Source organism: Pelophylax lessonae, assembly GCF_965119305.1.
Source record: "Pelophylax lessonae genome assembly, chromosome: 1".
Taxonomy (NCBI): domain Eukaryota; kingdom Metazoa; phylum Chordata; class Amphibia; order Anura; family Ranidae; genus Pelophylax; species Pelophylax lessonae.
In genome coordinates, this window is record NC_138768.1 from 432,166,081 (window position 1) to 432,187,564 (window position 21,484).

Here is a 21,484-nt window from a genome sequence, read left to right on the forward strand (position 1 = left end):
CGCTCACATTGCTGCTACTGCGGCAATGTGGCTCATTATCGTCCACTGGACTCCTCCCCTTGTGGGCGGCGTGCGCACGCCGCCGGAGGCTCGCTCCCGCTGTATTCAGTTACAGCAGGAGTCGGGCCAGGGGAGGAGCGGCGGTGATCACCGCCGCTCTTCCCCGATTGTCGGGGATCGAGTGTGGAGATCTGCCCGCTTGTGTAAACAAAGCGGGCGGATCTCCTAAGTGACAGGCAGGGTCATATTGCAGGATTCAGCATAGCTGAACCTGCGATCTGTCCCTGTGTCACATAGTCCCCTCCCCCCACACACGTCAGTAAGCACCAGGCATACATTAACCCCTTGATCACCAATAAAAATTAACCCCTTCCCATGCCAGTGTAATTTTTACAGTAACAGTGCATATTTATAGCACTGATTACTGTAGTAATGTCACTGGTACCCCCAAAAGTGTAAAAAATGTCAGTCAAGGGTCCGATCTGTCCGCCGCAATGTCGCAGTCCCGCAAAAAAATACGCTTATTTTTTTTTTTTACCAAAAATATGTAGCAGAAAACAAATTGGCAAAAAAAGTTAAAAAATTTAGATTTCTCTTACGTCCTCCGACAGTCGCCGCCACTTCACAATCTTCACTAATGGGGTAATTGACCTTTGCTCCGCAGGAGTAGCTAGGCAACAAGATTTGTTAATATCAAAGCTTTTAGCATATCACACCCCTAGGGGGTGGTCCCCTCAGTCAATACCTCCCTGCTTCCTGCATTCTCAACCCAGTTTCTAATGCCTAGCTTAGGAGTAGCTGGCTGATCCTGTGCTGGGGCTTTCAGTCTCAGCCTTCTATCCTCTTTTGGATTTTATTTTGAGTATTTTTCTCTTTCTTTTACTTAGCTGTTCTTTTTCTCAGCATTAGTTTAGTTTCTTCGGATGAAGATGATCATGCGGAGCTGGGTCTCGGACTGGCCACCCTGGATCCCAGGGTTCAGGGCCAGGGGCTTCCCAGCCTGCCATCGAGCGTTCAGCTCAGGTTTCCCTGGCATATTGAACCACCCATCCCTGTTCGCTGCAGGGATGCTGCCTGTGAGGTGGCTACCTCACCGGACGCCATTTGCGGTTTCGCACCGCAGTTCCACTGCGTCCTGGCTGCGACACTCCCTGTCAGTGCAGCGGTTTGGTCGCTGGAGAAGGCTCCCCACGCCACCCGGACTGGTAAGTGCAATTCTATGTGGGGACCTGTCTGTTTTGGGTGTCAGTCTGTGACTGTGTGACCCTGCATGTCTGTGTATGTGCTGAGCTCCCTGTCAGATTCCTGTGTGGAATAGCTGCCTTTCTGTGGGCTGCGGGGGGGGGGGCTCTTTCGCTCTGCTATGTGAGAGTATGGGGCAGACTGGGCTTAGACATGCTGTGCGGCGGCCGCTACTGCGGCAAATTATGGTGACCGGCCCTGTGTGGTACGGCGCGGTGTTTTGGCGCCAAACGCCGCCATTTTGGCGGTGATCGATCATACAGCCACATGTCGGCGCCATTTTCTCATTGCCTAAAATGCCTCAGCCGAGCTGCCATGTTTGTGTAGCCTGCATAGGCTTTATAGGGCGGTCAGTCATTGCATCACTTCCTTTTGCTCTGGAACAGCGATCGGTGGCAGCAGCCTGTGTGGTCTCTCCAGGTTTTTACCTTTCCTTTTCCTGTATTCCTTGCTCAGTGTCCTTATCCCTGTGGGGGTCGGTACATACAGTAGTGTGCGGTGGGCTACGCTCGCCGCGGTCTTAAAGGGGCAGTCCTCCTTTTTCAATTATTGCTGGGGCATGGATTCTCAGGATTGCAAGTTTCCTCCCACCTTGGTGGGGGGCCAAGGGGCTGCTGCATCCCCCGAGGGGGCTGATGTGGCTGCTATTGTGGCGAACTTGGCTTCTCAGGTGCAGATGCTAATGGCTGATCGATCCGCAAAACGGCCCAGATTGTCTATTTCCTCTGATTCAGAGGGCGATGGGGCTGCTATGGCTGGAGTGCCCTTCTCAGGGTCTCGCTCATCTATGGACCTTGGGGGGTCTGAGGGGGAGGCTGAGGTAGAGGGGTTGATAATTCTCCCCCTGGCTCGCCTGAAGAGCTTGCACTCATGGATGAGTTGGTTGCTTCTATCAAGGAAGCACTGTGTTTGCAGGATGAACCATGTCCTCCTGCTTTGATGTCCTCTTATGGGACGCAAAGGAAACGCAAAACAGCGCAGGTTTTTCCCTGCCCTGCGGAATTTCAGCGCACTGTTGATGAGCAATGGCGCAATTTAAAGAAGCCCTTTACTGTGCCAAGTAAGTTCAAGCTGCGTTATCCCTTTACACCCACCACTGATGAGCGTTGGTGTGTGCCGCCTCAGGTGGATCATGCGGTGGCGGTTTTGAATAAATCTACTGCAATCCCTGCTGAGGATACCCCGGTGTTCCGGGACCCTACGGACAGGAGATTGGAGTCTCTTGCCCATCATGCTTATACGGTTGCTGGTTCTATGCTGAAGCCTATTTTTGCTTCCATTTTGGCAGCCCAGGCTATTGTGGATTGGGCGCAGGTGCTCAGGCGCACCCTGGTGGCTGACTCTGCTCCACCGACAACATTGGCTATGGTGGATCAAATTAATCAGGGTGTCATGTATTTGTGTGATGCGGACTTGGATTTAGTCCCTTTGGCTGCACGCCTCTCAAGTGTGGCGGTATTGAACCGTCGCCTGATATGGCTGAAATGTTGGTCGGTTGACCAATCATCTCGCAAGACTTTAGCTAATTTGCCCTACACGGGATCTCGCCTTTTTGGCGAGTCTTTGGATACTCTGATAAAGGGAATTTCCGGGGGTAAGAGCACTTTCTTACCCCAAACTCACAAGAATAAGTTTGTTCGCGGTAAGAAGAATACCTCGTTTAGGCCCTCTCAGGGGTCCTTTCGTGCCTTTCGGTCGCAATATAAGGGCAAGCCCTTCAAGGGCCAAGGCTCCCAGAAGAAGCCGTGGGCAGGTAAGCAGAAGTCCGGCCAGTCCAGGTCCTCTGCCCATACCAATTCGGCCTGAAGGGGCGCCCTCACCCGGTTCTGGGGTGGGGGGATGTTTGCTCGGTTTTCTTCAACCCTGGCTGGCCCGCATTCGGGACAGGTGGGTTCAGGAAATCGTTCGATCTGGATACAAGATCGAGTTTCTTTCTCGGCCGGCGAGCAGATTTTTTTCCCTCAAATCTTCACCTGTCTCCGGAGCGCTTGCAGGATCTGCACCTGGCGGTGCGGGACCTGCGGGCCCAGGGAGTGGTGGTTCCGGTGCCTCATCGGGACAGATTTCGGGGGTTCTATTCCAATCTGTTCACTGTGCCCAGAAAGGAGGGCAAGGTACGTCCAATTTTGGACTTAAAAGCTCTGAACCGATTTGTGCGGGTTCGCAAGTTCCGCATGGAATCCCTGCGCTCGGTGGTGGCTGCCCTGGTTCCGGGGGAATTCATGGCCTCCATCGACTTGAAGGATGCGTACCTTCACATCCCCATTTTCGAGGGTCACCAGAGGTACCTTCGATTCGCCATTGCGGAGGATCATTACCAATTTGTGGCGTTACCCTTTGGTCTCGCTTCGGCTCCGCGGGTTTTCACCAAGGTGCTTGCGCCGGTCCTGGCTTTATTGAGAGCCCAGGGCATCTCTGTCTTGGGGTATCTGGACGATATCTTGATTCGGTCTGCGACCAGTCAGGGCCCGGTGAACGACCTGTCCATCACGATGCAGACTCTGCAGGAGTTCGGTTGGACGATAAATTTTCCGAAGTCAACGCTGTGTCCGTCGGTTCATCTTCCCTACCTGGGGATGATCCTGGACTCTGTTCAAGCGAAGGTCTTCCTGCCGGAAGACAAGCTCCGGACACTTCAGGACGAAGTCAGGTCCATCAGGGACAATCAGTGCTCGTCCCTCCGGACGTGTATGAGGTGTCTGGGATTGATGGTCTCGGCTTTCGAGGCGATTCCCTTCGCCCAGTTTCACACGCGGGATCTTCAGGCGGAGATCCTGGCCAAGTGGGACGGGCGTCCGCAATCTCTGGATCTGCGGATTTCGTTGAGTCGCCTCACCCGAAGGGGTCTTTTGTGGTGGCTCCAGTCCCCTGGGGTGTCGGGGGGCAAGTCCTTTCGTCCTTTGTCGTGGACGGTGATCACCACGGATTCCAGCCTGTCGGGCTGGGGTGGTGTTCTGGGCGTTCTGTCCGCCCAGGGAACTTGGTCGGAGGAGGAATCCTCCCTTCCGATCAACATTCTGGAATTGCGAGCGATAAATCTCTGCCTTCTGCGTTGGACGGACAGGCTTCAGGGCCGTCCGGTTCGGGTGCAGACGGACAATGCCACAGCGGTGGCCTACATCAACCACCAAGGGGGCACCAGGAGTGCCCGAGCGACTCGGGAAGTAGCCTACATTCTGTCTTGGGCCGAGACGCACGTCCCGGCGATATCTGCAGTTCACATTCCGGGGGTGGAGAACTGGCAGGTGGATTATCTGAGTCGCCAGACCCTGGACCAGGGGGAATGGTCCTTTCACCCGGATGTCTTTCAGATGTTGTGCGCGAATTGGGGTTCCCCAGATGTGGACCTGTTCGCGTCTCGTCTAAACAACAAGGTGGAAAGGTTCGTGGCAAGGACGCGCGATCCTCGGGCAGACGCCTCAGACGCGTTAGTGGCGCCCTGGCATCAGTATAGTCTGATGTATGCCTTTCCACCGATTCAGCTGCTATCCAGGCTCCTTCGCAGGTTGGCCTCGGAACCGCACACGGTGATTCTGGTGGCGCCAGACTGGCCTCGCCGGTCTTGGTACGCAGACCTCATGAATCTGGCGGTCGACGCTCCGCGGCGTCTGCCTCTTCGAGAAGATCTCCTGTCTCAAGGACCGATATTCCATCCTGCTTTACAGTCGCTGGCTTTAATGGCCTGGCTGTTTGAAAGCCAGGTCCTGAAGGATAGGGGTCTCTCCCCTGAGGTCATTCCCACTTTGATCAAGGCTAGAAAAGCCTCTTCGGGGAAGATTTACTACCGTACTTGGTAGGCGTATTTTGCCTGGTGTGAGTCCAGTGGGTATTCCCCTCGTTCATACTCGGTATCGAGAGTGTTGGTTTTCCTTCAAACGGGTGTGGACCAGCGTTTGGCGTTGGCCACGATTAAGGGTCAGATTTCTGCGCTGGCCGTTCTCTTTCAACGCCCTGTGGCATCTAATTCTTTGGTTAGCACCTTTGTTCAAGGGGTGCGACACTTGGCCCCTCCTCGGAGGGACCCTTTACCTCCATGGGACTTGAACCTTGTTCTGTCCATGTTGCAGCATGCTCCCTTTGAGAAGATAAGGGAGATCTCGTTGTCTGTTGTCCAAGAAGGTTGCCTTTTTGGTGGCGATCACTTCGGCTCGCAGGGTGTCGGAGCTGGCGGCCTTGTCCTGCAGCTCTCCCTACTTGGTGATTCACTTGGATAAGGTGGTCTTACAACTAACCCTTCTTTTTTTCCGAAGAGGATCTCGGAATTTCACCTCAATGAGGACATTGTCTTACCTTCGCTTTGCGCAAAGCCTAAGCATCCAAAGGAGGTGGCTTTGCATTCCTTGGATGTTGTTCGGGCAATCAGAGTTTACCTGTCATCGACGAAATCCTTTCGCAAGTCGGATTCTCTATTTGTCCTTCCAGAGGGTCCTCGGAAGGGCATGGCGGCGTCGGCTGCGACCATCGCCAAATGGATCAGACAGACCATTGTGCAAGCCTATGCTTTGAAGAGGAAGGCTCCTCCTTTCCCTGTGAAGGCGCACTCTACCAGGTCTCTGAGTACGTCTTGGGCCTATCGTCATCGGGCTTCTGTGGCCCAGGTGTGTAAGGCGGCGACATGGTCGTCCGTTCACACCTTCTCAAAATTTTACAAGGTGGATGTTCAGGCATCGGCAGATGCTTCCTTTGGCCGTAAAGTTCTTAGTGCGGCAGTGCCTTAGGGTCCCTTGTTTGGGTCCTTGGCTGTTGGGGTGATTTTGCCCCTAGGTTACTTGTTCTTCCTGGGTTGTTGCTCCTGTTGAGCATGTTTTTCCTGTTGCCCAGTTGGTTCTCTTACTTTGGTAAGGTTCTTTTTTCTGATGTGGGTACTGCGTTGCTTTAGGCGCGGCTGCGTTTTTCCCACCCCTCATGTCTACACTGCTCTGGGACGTCCCCATTAGTGAAGATTGTGAAGTGGCGGCGACTGTCGGAGGACGTAAGAGAAAACTGAATTTTTGTAAAATCTTACCGTAAAATTCCTTTCTCTGAGTCCTCCGACAGTCGCCGCCCCCGCCCCTCTTTTGGGGTTTGTTTATGTACTCTACTGCTATGCTACTGAAACTGAGTTGAGAATGCAGGAAGCAGGGAGGTATTGACTGAGGGGACCACCCCCTAGGGGTGTGATATGCTAAAAGCTTTGATATTAACAAATCTTGTTGCCTAGCTACTCCTGCGGAGCAAAGGTCAATTACCCCATTAGTGAAGATTGTGAAGTGGCGGCGACTGTCGGAGGACTCAGAGAAAGGAATTTTACGGTAAGATTTTACAAAAATTCAGTTTTTTACATTTTTTTTGGGGGGGAATTTCATGTAAAAAAATGTGAAAAATTTTATTTTTTCAAAATTGTCGCTCTTTTTTTGTATATAGGGCAAAAAGTAAAAATCGCACAGGTGATCAAATACCACCAAAAGAAAGCTCTATTTGTGGGGAAAAAAAGGACATAAATTTAATTTGGGTACAGCATCGCACGACCGCACAATTGTCCATCAAAATAGCGCAGTGCCGAATCGCAAAATATGGCCTGGTCAGGAAGGGGGTAAAATCTTCCGGTCTTAAAACGGTTAAAAATACACTCATTGAGAATTTTTTTGTCAAAGACATGAAATATATGACAAAAATTGAATATATTGGATATTTTTTAACTGTCAAAGTAGAAAAATATTGTTGTTTTTTCAAAATTGTCGCATTTTTTTATTAATATCGCAAAAAATGAAAAGCGCAGAGGTGATCAAATACCATTAAAAGAAAGCTCTGTTTGTGGGAAAAAAAGGACGTAAATTTCGTTTGGGTACGCCGTTGCATGACCGCGCAATTGTCAGTTAAATTCGCACAGAGCCGAATCGCAAAAAGTGGCTTTGACGTAAGACAGCAAAATCCTCCGGTGGTAAAGTGGTTAATATCCGTGACTGTCTCTAAATGAGTATGGGTTTGTGAGCCAAGGTTTATTATTTATTAGGGACTTTTCCAAACTATTCTTTCTGTCGGTACGGTTACTACTTATTTGTGGATTTTCATTATTATTAATTTGAAAAAACTGTGGGCAGATCGCAAACATAGAGTATATGTAAGATTTAGGAATTTGTGAACTGTGCCATTTACCAGCGATTCCACCGCTTAGCCGTAAGTGAGGAGCATTATCAGTTTGTGGCGTTACCCTTTGGTCTCACCTCCGCTCCTCGGGTCTTTACGAAAGTGTTGGTCCCGGTACTAGCATTGTTGCTCAACGAACGATCGCGGTACTGGGGCACCTGGATGATCATCTTCTGCGAGCGGAGTTCCTGACTGCTCTGATGAACAACTTGGAGATTACTCTGCGAACTCTGAGGGAGTTTGTTTGGATTCTGAACCTTCAGAAGTCTGCTCTGGTTCCATCCACAAGACTGGACTGTCTGGGTCTGACTCTGGACTCGGCCTCAGCCAGAGTATTTCTTCCTCTGGAAAAACTCCAGAAATTGCAGGAGGTAATCCAGCTTCTGTTGTCCACCAGACGATCATCCCTCCGGGCTTGCATGCATGGTGTCTACCTTCGAGGCGGTACTGTTTGCACAGTTCCACACGAGACCTGCAAAAAGAGATTCTGGTGAAATGGGACAAGAATCCTCAGTCTCTTGACAATCTGATCCTGTTGACCTGGGATACGAGAGGGTCCCTGATCTGGTGGCTTCATTCCCCAGCACTCCGACAGGGAAATCCTTTCTCCCCTTGTATTGGACGGTTGTCACCATGGATGCCAGCCTGTCTGGTTGGGGAGGCATCCTCGGCACAGTCTGCTCAGGGGGGTGCTGCCGATCAATGTACTGGCACTCCGAGCGATCAGACTTTGATTGAATGCGTACTGGGCACCCCTGAATACGAATTGTCCAATGATCCAGACAATGCCACGACCGTGGCCTAGGTCAATCACCGAGGGGGCACGAGAAGTGCCCTGGCGGCTCGGGAGGTAACCGGTATTCTAAGGTGGGCAGAACGAATAATTCCAGCCCTCTCTGCTGTGCACATTCCAGGGGTGGAAAATTGGCAACCAGATTATCTGTCGACAAGCGTTGGTCCAGGGGGAATGGTCCCTTCATCCGGAGGTGTTTCATCAGTTGAGTCTCCGGTGGGGTACTCCGAGGTGGACCTGTTGGCTTCTCGTCTCAACAGGAAGGTACAGAGATTTTTGCCATGGTCTCGGGATCCTCCAGCTGATGCCGTAGACGCCTTAGTGGCTCCTTGAGCCAATATCGTCTGATTTAACACCCCCCCCCCCCTCTCAAACTGCTGCCAAGACTCCTGCGCAGGATTGAAGCAGAAGGGATTCCGGTTATTCTCGTGGCTCCAGACTGGAGCCTATTCTTTTAATTCTTTTAGGGTTCATGCACACAGGACTTGAAAAACGCCGGTTTTAGCTTTTTTTTTTTTTCTTCCCCTGCCTGTAAACGCACCTTTTTGTCGGTCTGTGTCAATGCACATATAGGTGTTCACAAGCATATTAGAAGAGGAGCGTTTACAGGTAGAAAAAAACAAATCACGAGCGTTCAGCAGAGGAGCCTTTGGGCAGAAAAAATGCACATACACTCTAGATGCATTTAAGAATATATTCATATTCTGGCCAATAGAATGCATCAATACACAAATGGGCACAAACGTACAAAAATGTGTGTGCCCTTTTACTGCATTTTATGTAGCAGGTTTTCTCCTGCCAGGAGAAAGGGCATTCAGAGGAGCTGAGCAAATGCGCAGTGTGCATGAGGCCTTATGATTACTTTGCCTGGCCACCTCTTTGGTGACAAGACTCTCTCTATAATACAAGTTAAATGAAGCCAGCCGTTCTCTGGCTTCTGAAGAACTATAGAATCCAAAAAAAAAATGGATACGGTTTCCTTTAAAGCTGGTTATACACAGCGCTTGTGCTGTGTCATTTGGCACCCCGTATCACCCAAAAAACCTGGCTGATCCTGCCAGTTTCTTACCTCCCCTCTGTAAACTGACTACAGTATATCATGGTTGCTGAGCCCTGACACCATGGTCAGTGTACGTTCCTCCATCAGCCGCAGCTCTCCTCTCTGTCTACTGTGTTGTCCTCCCCTCCCTGCCTGTCTGCTGTGTCAGTGCCTGCCCCTCCACTCCTGCTGCTCTCATATTTATTATAAAATAATCCCATCCACTCTGTAATATGACACTAAGTGCTCCGGTCCTTTATAAAAAATATGCTGATCTGTACCTATTTTAGAGCAGCTCCCAGCGATCACCTGACCGCTCGTGTGTCTCTCTCTTTCTTTCTCTCTCGCTCTCTCTCCTCCCCAGCTGACATCAGCGACAGTGCTCGGCCCCATCCACTGGAGCTGTCAGCTGGGCAGAGAAGTAAGCTGAGGGATTAGCTGATAGCTGGGAGCCGCTCTGATATAGGTACAGATCTGCATATTTTTTCTATAAGACAGGCACAGGAGGACTTAGTGTTATTTTACAGAGTGTATTAGATTATTTTATAGTAGTGGGTTAATAACCACTTTAAGTAACTCGAAATATTTCAAATTTAATTGGTTACTCTGTATATGTGTATATTAACTGTAGATATGTAGGTTTATCCTAACAATATCTGTATGTAAGACTGCAGTTTTGTTAAAAAAAAAGGATAAACAAGAGGTTTTGGTTTCAGTAAAACATCTGACAGACCTCTTTCACAGGACAGGCTGTGACTGATGACATCGGCAGCCGCCATGCTAGTGGGGTCAGTTTACTGTCAGGAGGAGGGGCACAGGCCAGATCAACCAAGTAAAATAGAACATTGGCAGAACTAAACCCTCCTATCCTTTTCAGCCAAGGTGGCTGCCATCTTAGCCTATTTTTTGATCGCCAACTGCCGTGGTGTTACACGTGGGATCAGTTATGACCTTTTGATGGTTTGACTGTTTGGTTGAAAGCAAATGTGACTGTTGGGAATGTAACAGTTTTTTAATGAAACCTTTAAATTGATGGGATTGGTTCTGCTTTAGGCCCCTTTCACACTTGCGGACTGTTCAGATCCGCCTGTCAGTTTTTCAGGCGGATCTGAACGGTCACCCCATGCATCTCTATGGGGCATCGGATGTCAGCGGAGACATGTCCGCTGACATCGGATGCGATCCTGTCCGTCAAATCCGGACGGATGAAAACCCTATTTTCCATCCGTCTGGCAGATCGGATGAGAACGGACAGGCGGGTCTCATAGAGAAGAGCGGAGACCTGACAGCTCCGTCTCCGCACAAAGCGCGGAGACAGAGCTTCCATCTGCCTGCTCAGCGGGGGATCAGCAAATCGATCTCTCGCTGAGAAAAACGGAGTCCGCCGATGGAGGGGCAAGTGTGAAAGGGGCCTTAATATTGGCAGTATGAGGTATATTATTACATGGTTTGCAAGCTTAGCTTTCATTATTTTTGTTTATTTTTTTCTTCAAAAGGCACTGGATGGGCAAAATATTTATAACGCATGCTGTACTTTGCGCATTGAATTCTCGAAGCTGACAAGCCTTAATGTCAAATACAACAATGATAAAAGCAGAGACTTCACACGCCTTGACTTACCAACTGGAGATGGGCAGCCATCCCTTGAATCCACAATGGCTGCAGCTTTTGGTAAGAATTGCTTACATTTTATCATTTTATTTGCTCACAATTTATCACAGTAACTGAATGCAGACAAAAAAGGTTAATTATCATATACTTAATATAGTAGAAATTATATGAAGATCATAATGGTAAAAATTATATTAAGATCGTAATACGAAGATTAGAAGATGCAGGTAAAAATCCAGACTAGTAACTAACACTTCATCCTCAATAACACTTGCACTATAAATGCATTGTATTATGGGGAGCCTGAGATCACCAGCCAGCTGTTTTATAAAAGTAAACATTCTTTACAATCCATTTAAAAACAATCAAACAAAACAGATTCATTTTGCAAAACAAACAACAAACAGTCCACAATTCTGGTATGATGAAAATAACATGTTGGCTCACTGCAAGTTTACCAATCCCACATCAGGATTTTGGATTCCTGTCTGCATGGGTGCAACAAAGGCCACAGGAGTTTAGCAAACAGCGTCTCAGTTGCCAAACAGTTCACACTTGAAGACACAGTTGTGAACCACTCTACTCTACCACATACACAGGTGCTGACTCCTTTCTGTTTCTTTCCATGCCTTCTTTGGAGGTTGGTTAACCCTTCGGGACCAACATCCTTGTAATCATGGTTTGGAAGCCCTTTCCCACTCAGTCTCTCCGATCCTCTAAACTCCAGTTCCCAAATGAGGATTTACCAATCCAGAGAGTAATATAATTTGGTCCTCTCCAACCAGACTACTTTGAAACCCCTCACCCTGCATGTGTGAGAACCCCTGAGTACTAAAAATGTGTTCCCATCATCCCACTAAAGGGACCACAACCCAAATAGTGGGGAAATTTAATGCTCGCCCAGGACCCATCCCTGGTGCTCTGTACAGAACTTATAAATGCAGGTAATCATTTTTCAGTTGTGTCATTTAAATTTAGTGTTTACCTGCATTTTAGGTGTGGTCAGTTTAGGGGAAAATGGAATTCTGCATCCAGGATCCAATTAGAAACTTTAAAAGCATGTATATGTAGCTAAGCCCGGATAAAACCACTTTAAAGCTGGACCATCTAAACACAGGTAAAATTATTTTGAAAGCATAAATGTTTTTTTTATTTTTCTGCAGTTTAAAAAAAGTTAAATTTAGAAGTGCAAGTGTGAATGTAACTTAGTAAGTGTTTTCAACAATATATTTTGAAATCGTGAAATCCCAAAAGTTCAAATGGTCAGTTATTGCTATGGGTACACCCTCAAAAGTATATGAATTCAAGATGGCCATGCACTTACTGGATCTTTCACCCAGAATTTTGCTTTATTGGTCACTGCATATATGGCGAGTTCATAGTTATTCGCCTTAAACCATGCAGAGTAGTATTTCAGTTCATCTATGCTCAAGCAGTCTTAAAAAGAAAAAAAAAGTACTGACACTTTGGATTGTGCATAAAACCACACTTTTATTAGTCTAGAGTAGGGGTCCTCAAACTTTTAAACAGGGGGCCTGTTCACTGTCCCACAGACACTGTTGGGGACCAGACTATAGTTTGAAAAAAATATGAACAAATTCCTATGCACATATTTTATTTGTAGTGCACAAAAAACAGTACAATATTTAAAACCATGGCCTCAGGAACTAAAGTGCAAGCAGTGCAGACAAATCTCTGTATGAACCCTTCAGAGCTGAAAACCTGACCCCCCCCCCCCAACTAGTGAATGACTAAAAGTTCCAGCATGAACCCATGAGCTCTAAGGGGTCACATTCTTAAATCTCAGGGGCTCATGCTGGGACTTATAGCCCTTCACTAGTTGGGGGGCTGTGATGTCCTCAACTCTGAGGGGTTCATGCTGGGACTAGTAGTCCTTCACTTTTGGGGGGGGGGTCACATTCTTAGATTGCAGGGGGTCATGTTGGGACTTGTAGTCCTTTACTAGTTAGGAGGGGGTGTCATGTCCTCAGCTCTGAGGGGTTCATGCTGGAACTTGCAGTCCTTCGCTTTTAGGAAGTTCATACCTCCCAAAAGTAATGGACTTCAAGTCCCAGCATGAACCCCTGAGATCGAAGGATCAATGCAGCATCACCAGTGCCCATCAGAGCAGCCTCATCTGTGCTCATCAATGCAGCCTTTTAGCAGTGTGCATCAATGCAGCTTGATCAGTGCCCATCAATGGAGCCTCACCAGTGCCCATCAGTGCAGCCTGATCAGTGCCCATCAATGCAGCCTCACCAGTGCCCATCAATGCAGCCTCACATGTGCCCATCGCTGTTGGTCCTGCAGGCCGCTGGCCTTTAAGTTTTACTGGGAGCTAGCCATGGCCTGTGGATACTGCTGGCCGCTGGCCTGTAAGTTCTGCTGGGAGCTAGCCATGGCCTGTGGGTCTTGCTGGCCGCTGGCCTGTAGGCTCTGCTGGAAACTGGCCAGCTTCCAGCAGGATCCACAGGCCATGGCCAGCTTCCAGCAGGATCCACAGGCCATGGCCAGCTTCCAGCAGGATCCACAGGCCATGGCCAGCTTCCAGCAGGATCCACAGGCCATGGCCAGCTTCCAGCAGGATCCACAGGCCATGGCCAGCTCCCAGCAGGATCCACAGGCCATGGCCAGCTCCCAGCAGGATCCACAGGCCATGGCCAGCTCCCAGCAGGATCCACAGGCCATGGCCAGCTCCCAGCAGGATCCACAGGCCATGGCCAGCTCCCAGCAGGATCCACAGGCCATGGCCAGCTCCCAGCAGGATCCACAGGCCATGGCCAGCTCCCAGCAGGATCCACAGGCCATGGCCAGCTCCCAGCAGGATCCACAGGCCATGGCCAGCTCCCAGCAGGATCCACAGGCCATGGCCAGCTCCCAGCAGGATCCACAGGCCATGGCCAGCTCCCAGCAGGATCCACAGGCCATGGCCAGCTCCCAGCAGGATCCACAGGCCATGGCCAGCTTCCAGCAGGATCCACAGGCCATGGCCAGCTTCCAGCAGGATCCACAGGCCATGGCCAGCTTCCAGCAGGGCCCACAGGCCATGGCCAGCAGGGCCCACAGGCCATGGCCAGCTCCCAGCAGGACCCACAGGCCATGGCCAACAGGACCTGACAGCCAGACAGGTTTGGGGGCTATTTCCTGTTTTGAGGTTACTGGGTGGGCAGAGCACTGGGGCAGGGTAAATGGGGTGTATGTGAGGGGTGAGATGGGATGTGGGGCTCAGCTGAGTGTGTCTCACCTCAGCAATGCTGATGACAGCTCAGCAGTCCTTGCTCGGCCTCCTGGGGATGATGACCACTTCAAGCTGCAGCCAGTGCCCAGCCCGAGCCAGTCACATGCGTCCCCTGGCAGGCTGGCGCTCCCTGCCTCCGTTCCAAAGTAAGCTGCTCGCACTCTTTCGAAAAACTTCAGGCTGCACTGTTGCAGCCATCCAGCGGCGAGCGCCATTGTGTGCCGCGCTGCGCTGTGTGCCCCGCCTCTGCCTGCTTTCAAAGTCTCCGGGAGTTGTAGTTTCCTGCTACGCGCTCCTGGTCAGTTCTCCACACCCACTGCCACAAGGAACTTGAGCGAGGTCAGGACTACAACTCCCAGAATGCAGTGCCGCAGTAACAAAGCCAATTGGTGGCCGCCGCAGCTGATTTCCTGCACACAGAAAAAAAAAAATGTCAGCAGACAGCGGCCGTGGAAATCTCCACCCTGCCCGTGGCTCAACCCCTGGTTCTGCAATTACCAGCGGGCCGAGTTCAGGAACCTGGCGTGCCGGATGCGGCCCACGGGCTGTAGTTTGAGGACCCCTTGTCTAGAGGGTCTCACATAGCATACTTTTAAGCCCCGTTCACAGGCTCATAAAAAAAAAAAAAACACATTTACAACCATTTTTATTTACGATCTGAATACAGCTCCATTGTTTTCAATGAAGACATTCACAAAGGTGCGTAAACATGCACTGCGTTCAGATCTCTAACACAAAATCCAAAAGTCTGCGTCTGAGGGCATACGTATACTATTGAAAAAAGAACAGGACTGTTTTTGCACATTTAAAAACAGATCTATTTATTGATCATTTAGTCCCTTGCTTTCCTGGCTCATACAGCCCATATATACATTTTCAGTTGCACAAAAACAAGTGAGCAGGTCGTGCTGGTCTATTTAAACAAAAAGCCTGGAATACTGAAATGGTCTGTCTGCATTTTGAGACATTCATTGGTCCCACAGGATTGTACAATCAGGCATGCATGTTAGAAACTTTGAAGATCCGTGCAGCCATCCACCTGTCATTGATTTACAGGCCTCCCTAGTTAGTAAACACAGCCCTCTGCAGGGTGTACCAAAGACATACCTGTGTGAATGAGGCCTTTTGATATATAATGGCTATGAGAGAGGTCTCTACTTGAGTTTCCCCAACGTTTTGTAAATTCAGTTTTATAATAAATTCAATATCAAATTTATAAGGGCACTTTAACATGGCCATGAACCAGTTCCCTGCTAAATAAAGCAGGCGCAGTTAGAGTACACACAATCATGTGAGCAACTGACATTGTTCAGTGTCTAAGTAACCTTCCCATGGCAGCCTGGGAGTTTGATTAGGAACAACGTTAATGTAATACCATTGATGAGAAAAACATTTGTTGACAATTGTTTTCATAATTTTTTTTGACTGGAAATGCAGAGTTGTTTGGGAGATGTAGGGGTTGATTTTACTAAAACTGGAGAGTCGCAAAAACAGAAAATTGTATCATACTTGCCATAATTTTTTCTTTTCCTGGTGCCTATCCATGGCAGCTTATGTGTGATAGTAGCCCCGCCTACTTCCGCCTACAGGACCAGTGCATAGCAATAGAAAGTTAGCACCTTTACAACAGCCCATTCCTTGTACATCGCTATGAACGAACTGGGTGGGTTCGGTATGCTGCCATGGATAGGCACCAGGAAAAGAAAATTACAGTATGAAACAATTTGCTGTTTTCCTGGGGCCTCCATGGCAGCATACGTGTGATAAATCAATAACTAGCTATCAGGGTGGGAAGCTTCATCAAAATTCCATCATAAGAAAGTAAGTAAACTACTGGCTTCCTGCCAAAGACAGGTGTAGTGAGGATTACTTAGCCCATCAGTAGTGCTGAATAAATGTGCCAGAATGGAACCGGATTGGCTCTCCTGCATGTCATGTTGGCTGACATCGCTGCATAAGGTACCCATGATGTTCAGATGCTGCTGGAGGAACGTACAGCAATTACTTTCAGTGGTTGCAGCCTGGCAATATAGCGGGACCTTAGAATGAACTTTAGGACTTGCAAGGTGATTGTGTCCTGGAGCCTTCTACCATTGTTGTTGTAAGTAGCTAGGTATAGTTACTTTGGCTAGATAATGACTGACTATTTACAAGTGTGCCATCATTGATCTGAATGTATAGAAGGAGTACTTCACCCAAATCAGACAAAGCAATCTCCGTACAGGATAGGCAAACAAACGCCCACAGGCTCCTAATGCCATGACAACAGCAAGGCTGTGAACTTCCTGCAGCTTGAAGAGCTTCCTCAATATTTATTATACCAGAAGCTGGCTTTGGAAAAGGGCAAATGTCTGCCTGGTAGAAAAACAATTGAGCATCATCCGTGACACCCTCCCCATCTGCCTCAACATGCAAATCCCTAGGACAGGCCCCCGGGGCGCACCCCTCAAGGGGACATGCCCCCCCCAAAGCCTGGCCCAAAAATTACAGCACAGATGGAAAAAGGACAAATGGGCAGCAACCAAATGCTCCCGCAGCAAGTGTGTTAATCTGGCTACAATCACCCCAAGCCCCTGGTAGAACACAGGGAATGTAAGGATAGAAGCCTAGGTGGTAGCCTTGCCGATTTGAGAAAATGTAGTCTGCAGCCAAAAGCTCAGGATGCACTCATAGAGTGCATCTTGTCAGGACAGGATGGAACCCTGAACCCTAGACCATGGAGTAGGTTTGTGGTCCACTGAGTCAACTTTACATGATGGAGCTAGAAAACAGGGCATCCGTACAGGATCCACCTTGAAATACCAGAGGAAAGTAAAGGCTGAGAGATAAACGTTCCAACATGACCACATCCAACCAAGAGATGGAAACTTCTTGGGGTGAACTGGATGCAGATTAAAGAACTGAATAAGGATATTCTGTTTGAGGAGATGGCTAGAAACTAACCGGAGCAAGTTGGAGAGCTTGTCTTGTGTTAAACCTGTGAAAGGTTCCATGCTAGACAAGATCATCAGTCTTGAACAGTTATCTCTCCAAGTGAAGGCTACAAGTGAACTACCTAAGATCCCATAAAGTAACATGGGCAGCAATATTAAGAGCCAAATGCTGACCTAGGCCCAGCTGCAGGAGAGGACTTTTCCAGCGAAGAAACTTTTGGGGAGAAAGTCCTGAGGCTTACACCAAGATAAGCAATCATCACATGTCCAGCAATAGATTTAACATGAAGAAGTAGACCTCCCTGCTTAGCATCAAGGGATTCCTAGACTCCATGGTGCCCGGTCTCAAAATTTGAGCTTCAATTATCAAGCTGTCAAAGGCAGCTTGAAGCTGGATGGCAAAACACATTCCTTGGGAACAGATGATACTTATTCAGTAGATCCCTTGGAGCAACTGTCCAGCACCACTTTTAGGTTGGCGTACCACATCTGCCTGGATCAGCCTGGAACATTGGAATACTTTTCTATTCTGAACAGGCAAGACAAACGAGGGAAGAACATACTGAAAGTCACAGGAGCCTCCTGCCAGATGACCACTGCACCTAAGCCAAAACTGCCAAGCTTTTAGTTTGACCTTAGGGGCCCGGTAGTCAACCTCTGAAGTTGCCTACCTGGGACATATCTCCAGAAATAGCTCCAGGGGTAGAAATCCATCTCACAGGTTTAGGCACTGCTGTCAGATGCAATTTGCCTCCCAAGATGTATACCTGTAATATAGAAAGTGCAGAGAAAAATGGACTTTGGTAGCACAACACAATCTCGCATGAGACTAAATTTATTAAAATATAAATTTTGTTATATTGTCATTAAAATAATCAGTAAAACATAAGTTTCAAGAACTATTTCATTCTCCCACCACTTAAATGGACCATCAACCTCAGTGTTGGGTAGGTACACCCTTAATCTGCCTCGAACTAGGACCTGTAATAGAGGACTCCTGTATGAAGATGTCAATGGGTAACCAGCAGTGGGACAGTGTGCCCAGTATTTGGGGTACAGCTTTAGCTCAACATGTTTCACGCAGACCGCACTTCTTCAGGAGCTTATTGCCATAAAAGGTAAGTTCTACATAGAAAAAGGTAACATATTCAATACACATACATCATACACACACACATAATATATCTATATATAGATATATATATGGCATACCTATAGACAATGGCGATAGTGGAAAATAGGGTAATAAAAACATGTATGCGGCCAAAATACAAACTGCAGCAAAGGCACTGCATATAAACCATTTACCTCAATGGTATTAACGGGCCAACTAAATTGTTGCCCTATATAGAACTATGGTTCTAGGATTGTTACACTGATTATATGTACTTGTGTGTATATATAGTGTTGGGCCCCTTTTTATATAATCTTTATTCCATTAAATGTGCTCATACAACCGAAAAAATACTTGTTTTAAAAAAAAAAAAAAGAAAAGGGCCAAAACAAACCGTTATCCCATGATTGAACAGCTCTTACCTATGGTGTCAATATAACCAAAGTGGTTCTATCCTGTAATTAGTTTCAGCTAATCAGCAGTGTACTTTAAAAAGTTAAGGGTCAACAATTGGGCCACTCCAAACTCAACAGGTTATAGCTGGTATATGGGGTTGGATAACAGTTCTCAGCAAGCCCTTTACCTGAAGAATGGTAATGTAGTGTTAGATGGCTATAATGCATTTAATTATAAAAACGACTTGTTATAGCATTAGAACGCCACACCAAATGCACGTGCTCTTACCGCAATCTGCAGATCACTATAGGGAGTGTATTCACTGCCATCCAGACCAGATGAACAAAGTGCTGCCAGTCTCTTCAAGCCACCTGCCTTGCAGCTCTCCTGGCTGGCTTCCCACCACCTCTTCTTTTTTATGCCCCAACTGAGGCATCCACACGTGACGTCACTCGGCCCAGCTCAATATACGCCGCTTCAACTCGTGGCGCATGCGCACTATGTTTCCACGAGCGACAGATGGAAGGGCGCATTCCCGGATCGTGGCGTCCGAGAGCGCCGCCATTTTCCCCAGGGAAGCCAGACATATAAATAACCTACCACCATGGGTTAGTGATGGCACTACCAGCCGCACCCCCACCAAAGGGCCAGTCATCTCCACTGCTTCTCCACTGTACCCTCTTCTTACAATACCTATTGACATTTGTCACAGCATGAACACACCAAGATACAAATTAAATTAATAATAAAAAAAGACAGATAAAAAAAAACTATTTTACTCCAAGGGAAGGGGGAAGGGGGGGGGGAGATACCTGGAATGCTTATGCTGGACAATGCTGGAGCCTGATGTTTTGCCAAAGATACCAATCTAGCCTTTTGCTACTGCAAGACTCTGGATCCACCTGAAAATTGAAGTACGCCACCTTTATGGTATTGTCTGCTTGGATCTAGATTATATAAAAACAGCCGAGAACTTCTGGATGTTACCTTGGAAAACAAGACGCCAAAGACAACCAAGCCTCTTGATATCAAGAGTGTCTAGGTCTGATCCACTCTGAGGTGTCTTTCCATGGGGATTTCTTAAAAAATGAAGAGATCACTTCCTTGAATGAGAGCCAGACCCCTGAGCCTCAGCAATAGGGAAATCACCTGATCATTGGCTGTGTCAACTTGTCCCTTGAAGAATAGAGGCCTGTAAATGCTAAAGGAAATGCCTCACATGAGGCTACTCTCAGTTCTAGACCCCTCATACAAACGTGGAAGTCCATGTCGCTCTTGGTACAGACAGCTTGAATCTGAGACTAGAGTGTGTATTAACCTATCCAAACTACTGGATTATCTGGAGGACCATGTCTGGTTGCTAGATAGAGCCTGCACCAATTATTCCCCATCTAAGGATCTCTCTATGAGAATATTTCAGGAAGGCAATGAGGCTAGTACTGGGTCCAGCATCCTAATACATGAGATGCTAAACAATAGACAAGGGGCAGGATCCCAGAATGGTAGTGCATAGGTCCAAAAACAAGGTACAGAAATTGCTTAGGGGATGCGAATAGTAATGGGCCCAGGCGAAAGGAGGCAATGCAATTTTTTTATTTTTCTAGAAAAACTTGCATCTGAACCCAGCCCCTAAAGCTATAAGATGCATACCAGATAATGTCACCATGAGCTCTTGCATAGTGAGCTGTTTGCCACCACAATTAGGACCTTCAGAGGATATGCAGAGACCACAAATGAAGAAAAGACGCCTCTTAACAATTAGGAGAAAAAGACCTGTAGTCTAGCCTTTTTCCACTAGTAATAACAAGTGTTCAACTTCAGCTGCATTTCTAATGCTGTTGACCTGGACTGTCTCAAAGAGAACCTGTCCCTGGAATGCCATGCAGGCTATTTCTTCCGGCCTGAGGAAATGCTGTAGCAACTTTCTTATCTAGAGCCTGCTTTGGTTTCTTGCCTGGCTCCTCTGGTTCTTTTCCACTCATGGTAAACTTGCCTACCTTAAAGAGAATGGCTAGCAAGGGTAAAGCCTTAGGCTGAACATAAAGTTCCAGCTTATCCGCTCTGTTCTTCCTTTCCAGCAGTTGGCCTGCTCTCTGCTGAGGGAGACTTTATGCAGTTGGTAGAAACAGTATTGGAATGCAACTTGAGGTATTTTCATTAACTTGGATATGGTAACTTCACCCAGGTCCACAGCAATCCTTTGCGGCTATGAAAAGTGGGCAGGAGAGTTTCTGTCTACCCCTTTAGGGCAATCTTGACACACGATCTTGAAAAGGCAAATTCATCCAGACTCCTAGCTATCCTTTGCGGCTATGAATAGTAGGGTGGAAGACCTTCTGTCACCCTCTTTAACTACTTGCCGCCCACCCACCGTCAGATGATGGCCGGGCGGTAAGGCTTTCGTTCTGGGACGCTGTCATATGACAGCGCACCAGAACAGCCTTTCGTCCGCCCGCGGGGTGCGCAGTGCGGCAATCGTGGCCACGCTGTGTTGCTAGGACACGGCGTGACCCCGATCTTGGTAAAGAGCCAATGACATGGCTCTTTACCCATGTGATCGGCTGTGTCCAATCACAGCCGGTCACATGTAAATGAGGTAGGGCCGTTTTATCGGCTCTCCTCGCCTCACACTGTCGGTGTATGGTAAGGAAAGCCGGTCAGCAGCTCCTCAAAGGGTAGCCTAGGAAAGGTAATCAGGGCACTGATCATCAGTGCCCTGCTTACTGTAAAGTAAAAAAACTGTGCCCATAAGTCCCCCCAAGCAATGACCATCAGTGCCCATAGTGTTGCCAGTCAGTGCCTGCTCATCTGTGCCGCCTCTCAGTGCCACCTATCAGTGCGGCATATTAGTACCTCCTCATCAGTGCCGCCTCATCAGCGCACATCAGTGAAGGAGAAAAATTTACTTATTTTCAAAATTTACTCACAGAAAATAAGAAAAACTTTTTTTTTTTTTTTTGAAAATTTTGTCTTTATTTTTGTAAGAAATAAA

At 48.0% G+C, this 21,484-nt stretch overlaps 1 protein-coding gene across 4 annotated transcripts in view; it reads left to right on the plus strand.

Moving 5' to 3' along the window:
- PTBP3 (polypyrimidine tract binding protein 3) overlaps positions 1 to 21,484 on the plus strand; it is a 207,850-nt gene that overhangs the window by 139,235 nt on the left and 47,131 nt on the right. For all 4 annotated transcript variants that reach the window (XM_082255861.1, XM_082255862.1, XM_082255860.1 and 1 more), the window contains one exon: positions 10,697 to 10,871. In XM_082255861.1, the coding sequence (XP_082111987.1) occupies positions 10,697 to 10,871 (175 nt within the window). The remainder of the gene's footprint in view (positions 1 to 10,696; positions 10,872 to 21,484) is intronic.